This window comes from Nelumbo nucifera, chromosome 2, assembly GCF_055504915.1.
Source record: "Nelumbo nucifera cultivar China Antique chromosome 2, China Antique-T2T, whole genome shotgun sequence".
NCBI classification, from domain to species: Eukaryota; Viridiplantae; Streptophyta; class Magnoliopsida; order Proteales; family Nelumbonaceae; genus Nelumbo; species Nelumbo nucifera.
This window is the reverse complement of record NC_142650.1, coordinates 64,083,950-64,091,751: the sequence shown is the minus strand read 5'-3', so window position 1 is coordinate 64,091,751 and position 7,802 is coordinate 64,083,950. Positions and strand designations below refer to the sequence as shown.

Here is a 7,802-nt window from a genome sequence, read left to right as displayed (position 1 = left end):
CCCAAATCCAACCGCGTCACTTCACGTCTTACCCCCCCACCCATCCCCACCACCATACAAACAGCAAAACAGGCACAGTGCTTCTACAACCTGCATGTCACAATTAATGTTTAGCTCACCGACCACAGTGCTTCTACAGCCTTCAATATATTGATGTGGCCCCACTTTACATTAGATAACATGACTGTTTTGGTGGGACCATTGCTTGTCCTTTAGCAAGCGTAGCCTGATGAGCATTGTCACTCAGTGTTCACATTTAGCCTGATATAGATGATTTCATTTCCACCGATAAGAATGCCAATATACTGCTGATCTTCTCTTAGTATGCACTGAAGCCAAGACATAACCTAGATGGGAGAAATGTTTTCCATTTGGTTATGTTTTGAAGGTCTCTTTATCATAGGCATCACCCATCTGGTTTACAAATGGAGGAACCCCAAATGCAGAGGGAGACTCCCTCCAGGTTCCATGGGTATGCCATTAATTGGAGAGACCTTCCAGTTCTTCACCCATGGCAACTCCTTGGATCTTCCACCTTTCCTCAAGAAGGGAATGGAAAAGCAAGATGATGCTCCCCCAACATCTATATATATTCAAATTCCTCTCAGTTTCAGTCTTTATTGAAGGAGATGATGAATTTCTTGCAGGTATGGATCTCTGTTCAAAACCAGTGTGGCCGGAAGGCCGGTTGTGATATCCTCCGACCCTGAGTTCAACTACTTCATCATCAACCAAGAAGGAAAACTGGTGCAGAAATGGTACATGGATTCCTTGTCCAAGACCACTGACCGGGGAGAATTTCCTACTACTGTATCAGCTGACAAAATTACCAAGTACCTCAGAAACTTGGTCCTGAAACACTTTGGCCCTGAGACCCTAAAACAAAAATTGCTTCCTCCGGTGGAGGAGATGGTGCGACGACACTTACGCTTGTGGTCGACTAAGGAGTCTGTGGAAGTGCAACTCAGTCTCTTATCTGTAATATTGAATTCAGCCACTGCTCATTTCTATATACATGCACTAGCTCTTGCATTTCTCTAGATTAAAACCCAGCTTTAATTTGTCTCTTACAGATGGTATTTGATTTAACTGCCAAGCTTCTCTTTAATTACGAGACTGATATAACCCAGCTCTCTGAGAGTTATGTATCTCAGCTGTTCACAAACTTCTCAGAAATCATGATGTGCTTCCCTTTGAACATCCCTGGAACTGCTCTGTATAGAGCTTTGAAGGTACAGAGTTAAATAGAATCAGTCAAGAATTCTGAATTCATCCTTATTCATTTCTGGTTCTGGGTGCTTTGCTAGCTAACCATTTTGATGATTATTACTAATAATCTCATCATCCAGAACAAGGAGAAGGCAGTGAATATGCTGAAGGGTATTCTGGAGGAGAGACGACGAGCTATACCAAACAGAAGCCATGGCGATATCCTTGATCACGTAATCCAAGACATGAGGGACGAGACATTCTTATCAGACAATTTCGTTGCTACCACAATGTTTTCGATACTGAGTGCCAACATTGAGCCAATTGCCACTTCTATAGCTTTAGCCATTATCTTACTTACAGACCACCCCTCTGTGCTGCAGGAACTCAGGGTCTGTTATTACATGCTTCATATAATTTTGTAGATGCTATTGTGTTTTGATTAATACATTTATGTTAGGAGGAGGGTTATAATTATTGGAAACAGTCTTTTACAGGATGAACACGAAGCAATTATTAGCAGCAGGAGGGTAAACAATACTGATTCTACCATCACATGGGATGAATATAAATCAATGACTTTTACTTCTTATGTGAGCAGTCTTGGCAACTAAACAGCTCCTCTCTCTCTCTCTCTCTCTCTCTCTCTCTAAAGAAACTCATGAACATGAATGTGTTTGAATTACACATACACAGGTGATCAATGAAACATTTAGGTTGGCTAACATTACCTTTGGGATTCTAAGCAAGGCCATAAGGGATATTGAAATAAATGGTATACTGTCACATTAATGAATCAGCCATTTGTATATATACAGTATGCTTAGCCCTCAGGATTAGTGGAGATTTATTGTCCAATCTAATTCATTTGCAGGATATACAATTCCGTCAGGATGGACAATCATGATAGTTCCTACTGCTGTCCATTTGAATCCCAATCTCTTTGAAGATCCACTTGCTTTCAACCCATGGAGGTGGAAGGTTGTTTCAGATGAGGCACTCTACATTTTGAGTCCATCTGCTAGCTCAATTTCTTCACTGCTTTTCTGTTCATCACCATGTCTCCTCTGTAACACAGGACCTGGGATCGACTGCTTCGTGTAAGAATTTCTTAACTTTCGGTGGAGGCATGAGAGCATGCTTAGGAGCAGATTATTGCAGGATGGTGATGGCCATCTTTCTCCACATCTTGGTCACAAATTACAGGTAATCAATTCATTTGGTGGGATGTAGATGTGCAAATTAAAGAGAGAGGAGACTGATTATTTGAAGTTTGATTGTGTGTAAGGTGGACAAAAATCAAAGGAGGTGACATAATTCGGACTCCTATTTTACAATTCCCTAATGGCTTTCACATTAAGATCTGGGAAATGAAAAGCTGGAGAACAACAGAGAGAGTGTTTACAGAAAGATGAATTGATGCAGCGCTATATAAGCAATGGAGTGTGTGGTTAAGTTCATAAATCCGTGGTGGTGGTGACTTTCTTTTCTTCTTTTTATTCGCCTGTATTGATTATGAGTGGTTCATGACTTTCTTTTCTTCTTTTTAATCAAGCCAAGTTGTTCATGAGATTGTCTACATCCGTTGGTCATAGTATGTGATGGTATTGTATCAAGACACCAGTTAATGGAGATTGAAGATGTTGTGATAAAAGATATGGAATAAGGAAGTTATTACTTGTCATTACCATTTGTATTTTCAGAAATTTTAATAGGCTTGTTTCTTTGCAGTGCAAACCTGAATCGGATATAAATTTTGCACCCAGTTTAGTTTTGCATCCCCTTGTTTGTGTTAATATGATTCACACTCCTAACTGGTGCAAAATTTATACTTTTGGCTGTGCTTGTTTCCAGTGAAAAAACAAATATGTACTGTTCAAAAATTCCCCATAGCTGCCATTATCAATACACAAATGTATGCTTTACAAGCACTTGCAAAATTGAACCAAAGTACATTTATATATCAAACCGGCATTTGCACCACAAACAAATACAGCCTTTACGTCCAATTTGCTTTGCAAATCTGAATAAGATTTAAATTTGTATTTTCAGAAATTTCAGTGAGATATGTTTGTTGATAGGGGTGTCAATTGGACTGGATTTGGTCCAATCCAGTCCAGTCTAATGTGAGTTCATTATAAATGGATCAAGTACAATCCAATCCAATAAATGTTTTGGACCATTTTAGACTGGTCCAATTTAATGTCTGACCATCTAATCTGTTAAAATTCATTTTGATTTAGATTAGTTTCAACCCAAACCCAGTCCATTCACACATTTATTCTTATTTTATATCAATAGACCAGATGTTGGCTTAATACAACCCAATCCAATGTAAATTTGTTAGGGATGGATCAGGTCCAATCCAATCTAATAAATATTTTGAACCGGATTAGTCCAATCCAATATATCTGGTTGATCCATCCAATCCGTCCAAATTGATTTTGGACTGGATGGGTCCAATCCAAAACCGGTCCAATATTGACACCCTTATTTGTTGATGGTGCAAGTCTGAATCAGATAAATTTTATACCCTGTTTAGTTTTGCATCTCTTTGTTACTGTGATTTTCACTCCTACCTGGTGCCAAATGTTCACCTTTTGTCTCATTTGCTCGATTTTTCGGTTATTTATTTTGGTGGAACGATTAAGATTGCACAGGTTCCTATGGTGATCTTGGTTGCATGCATTCTCTAATGTTTACTGCTATTCTTAATGTGGATTGAATGGGTTCTTGTGGTGATCTATTCATTCATTATGTAATATGCTCAAACGTGTAATATGCATAGGGGTGCAAATGGATCGGATCAAGATCCAAAGTCTGATCTCATTTTGTTGGATTCGTATATTCTCATTTGGATTTTCAAATTAGATAATAGGATCTGATCATAAATTGGATTGAATTCGGATCACCCCTTATTTGATCTGAGAAGATTCAATTCGATATATATGTTATTTATTTATAAATATATTATTTATATTGTATTTTTTTAGTTTGTTATATTATTTATTTTTTTTTATAAAAAACATGTATATATATTATGAAAATAGTTGAAAAGATACTTATATATTTTTTTTATTTAAATCAGATCAGATCATATCCAAATACCCGACTTCTTCATCAGATTTGAATTCAAATCCATGTTTGTGATATCCGATCAGATCTTTGGATCGAATCAGATTTGCTTTCCATAGTATCAGATAGGATTCATATATACTATGATTCTAATCCGATCCGACCTGTTTGCATCCCTAACTAGATATGCATGTATTCTTATAATCTATCAAACCACTTTGGAATAACAATCAATATACCCTTGGAGAATTAGCTCCGCTTTGATGATCCCATGTTATTTTTCATGTAGTTTCTTTTGTATTATTTCTTTATCTTCGTTTTTATTTATTTGATGAGGATTATTGACAAAAGAAAAAGAAGACGCTCTGTTCTTCAATGTTGATGTGCTTCATTAGGCTTTGTTTTCCTTTTTCGTATGACTCATGAAATAGAGTGTAAATACCTTTTTATTTTCTAGTGATTAAGGGATGATTCATGTCCAATGAAAATTCTAAAAACCAAGACTCTATTCACACCTTTATAAGTAATATTAATTAACATTTATAGTTAGTGATGTTACTATTTAGGGTACTAACTCGTGAGGGGTATATGAAAAAATGTTAAATCTCTCTCTCTCTCTCAACTCTAGTCAAGAACAATTCCTCTTCAATCTTCAGCTCTTAACACCTTTGTTCTCCACCTTGAAAGCTGGTTTAGGCCTTCACCTCAATGGTGCAAGTGAATTTTGAAGCAATGAGCTCTTTGACTTTTAGGTTATGTTTGGCTTGAAGAAAAAGGTAGTAAAACCCATACAAAGTTTGTAAAGATTTTCCTATCTTTGCTTTCTTTTTCTTATTTTTTTCTTCAAACCAAACACATCCTTAGTGGAAGGTTGCATCATTAGGGATTGTCATGGAGAATTTGTATATGTTGGAGACATGTAGAGTCCTTATCATTCAACCTTAGTTATTAAAGCTCGGACCCTCTTTGAAGCTTTAGAGTTCGTAGTCAAGTTTCACTTTGATGGGGTAATGATAGGAGGTGGTGCGCTAGACCTTGGAAGTAATCAATGCTTTATTGGAGAACACTAAAATACCCAAAGGTCCCAAACACACCAAATTCTGACCCCAAACTCTTAGATCCCACAATATTTTGATTAATTAAAGCCTTTGGATCTTAAAACCAACTATTAACACACTCCTAAACCAGTTAAGCCTTGTTGTTAGGCCTGAGAGTCCATATTTAATCAACTTGCTAAATTTCATGAGAAAACCTCTCCATCACAAAACCAATATTGATTCCATTTCAAGACCTTAGATTAGCCAACTTAAATGTGACTTATGATGCTTTTTGCCTATGAGATCTCCCATTCTACCAACTGGATTAAAAACCCATTGTTTTAATCAAATTACCAAACACTTTTAAACACTTATCCACAAAATTTCACTTCCAATCTCCACCATTTGACTTACCATCATACCTAGATTCCGTTTCAACATTCATCATAAGTCAAAACTTCAAGTCCTAGACCTATCCATCTGAACCAACTATAAACTCGTCTCACACTCCCACTGAATCCTAGATATCCAAACACTCACTCAAATGGTTTGATAAAAAATGTCTCCATGTTTAGTTTGTTGATCGAGTAAAGATTCCAATCCAAGCTCTCTTATTGGTTGAGAACTCTACCTCTTAAATTTCTCTTGGTCAAAGCATATTTAAAACTAATTAATCAGCCTCCACCACCATCCTTTCAAATTTTATCTAGAAATAGCCCCATTAAGGCGTTAACCCCGTTAATAAGAAAAAATGCCATTTCAAGAAATCCTATTAGCCTAAACCTTTGAAACCACACTACACACCTAAACTTCATCTCCAAAGTTTAGAAAACATCATAAAATGATAAAATCACTTCCATCCAAATAGAAATAGAAATACAATGCAATATGAACCTTTTTTTCCCTTTGAAATTACCAAAATACTTTCACAAAAGTTTAGAAATTACAAAAATGATCCAAACCATTGCTACTTGTGTATTTCTTAAGGGTGTTTATTATTATACGGTCTAAACCGCTAAACCATAACTAAAATTTGTAGTTTGTTTCAGTTTGGACATAAAAATGATTTGTTCAATTTAAGGTCTTCTTAATTGCAGTTTACAGTTTAGTTCAATTTCTTGTATTTTAGAAACCAAACCAAACTAAATTGTAACTGCAAACTGATGTATAAATTACCATTTACACATGCATCATATATGCTAAAACTAAAATGTGTACGAATGGGGCACTCACCCTGTAGCAAATGGAATCTAGAGGGTGGTTCTACTTGTGAGAAACATAATTTAGGCGTGTGAAGACCATGTCGCTTAACCCCTCATTTTAGCTTGTGTACCATTCATTTTTTTTTGGGCAAATTATAAAGACCCCCATGTACTATGGGGTCTGTGACAAAGACCCCCTGTATTTTGTTTTGCGACAAAGACTCCCTGTATTATGATCATGAGACAAAGACCCCCTTTCGTCGTTGCAATATTTTTTAATCCCCAAAAGAAAAATACTGTTCATCTTCTTTGACCTCACGATCACGAACAACAGTGACGGCAAACTTCCGAAGTCCTCCCTCTCTCTCCCTTGGTCTCTCTTCTTCCCCTTCCCGTTTTGCTCTGGTACAGAGGCTAAGTTCCATTTCAGAACAAACTGAAGCGATCTGTGAGCTTCGTTTCATCTCCAAGCACGACCCGAATAGCCATTCCTTCATAGCAGAAGCTGGCGCCATTCGGGAGATGGGTACTCTTCTTAAAATACATAGCAGAAGCTGGCACCATCGTGATCGGAGAGAGCGGAGAACCTTCATAGCAGAAGCTGCGCCATTCGGCACTTGCTTCAATCAATTGCAGAAGTTGACTGAAGGTTAGAGTGAGGGAGAACGTTTTGCTAGAAGTTTCCAAATAAAAGAGAAAACACGGTGGCTACTCTAACCTTCATAATAAACTTTGGCAATTGCTTCAGTCAAATAAATGTTCTCCTTCACTCTAACCTTCATAGCAAAAGAAGGTTACCTTCTGATTGTTCTCCACTCTCTTTAGTTTTCTTATTTCAAAACACTGGTTAATGGTGTGTTGATGGATGTTGGGGGAAGACGAGGCGACGATGAAATTCATGGTCTGTCAATCCACTGAAATTATTAGTGTGATGTTAATCATGAATCCCAACAGGTTCTGATCGTTTTCTCCACAACAACCAACACCTTGAATTCATTTCCAACACGTCATTGGAGGTTTTGTTTATTTTTCTTTTAATTTATTTATTTGGGGTTTGGTTTTCTTTGATTTACATTTTTCTATATTTTTTTCGTATTTTGAATTTATTATTTTCTATATCCTTTTAGGAGTATTGTGAGATTTTCTGGTGTCATTCTTGGTTCTACAAAACTGCTCATTCAGCAGCCCTACTCATCCAGCTGCATTCACAGTTTGTCATGTTCAGCTTCAAGAGTGTCTAGTTATAGGTGCATGCATATTTATATGAACAAACTTTGGT

At 36.9% G+C, this 7,802-nt stretch overlaps 1 protein-coding gene and 1 non-coding gene across 3 annotated transcripts; both read left to right on the top strand.

Moving 5' to 3' along the window:
- The first annotated feature begins 268 nt into the window (after window positions 1-268).
- On the top strand, window positions 269-2,896 carry LOC104607658 (beta-amyrin 16-alpha-hydroxylase CYP87D16-like). Of its 2 annotated transcripts, none has more exons than XM_088897158.1 (9): window positions 269-560; window positions 648-978; window positions 1,074-1,232; window positions 1,350-1,601; window positions 1,707-1,802; window positions 1,906-1,984; window positions 2,084-2,190; window positions 2,288-2,415; window positions 2,498-2,896. In XM_088897158.1, the coding sequence occupies exons 1-9, from the start codon at window positions 352-354 to the stop codon at window positions 2,622-2,624; spliced, it is 1,488 nt and encodes a 495-aa protein (XP_088753284.1). In that variant the 5' UTR covers window positions 269-351; the 3' UTR covers window positions 2,625-2,896. The 2 variants fall into 2 exon arrangements, with proteins under 2 accessions (XP_088753284.1, XP_010271639.1); XM_010273337.3 differs by having other exon boundaries at window positions 285-472.
- Window positions 2,897-7,401: 4,505 nt separating this feature from the next.
- On the top strand, window positions 7,402-7,488 carry LOC148802276 (small nucleolar RNA snoR14). The gene has a single exon (XR_016083320.1). It is a non-coding gene; the product is annotated as a small nucleolar RNA snoR14 (small nucleolar RNA).
- The last annotated feature ends 314 nt before the right edge of the window (window positions 7,489-7,802 follow it).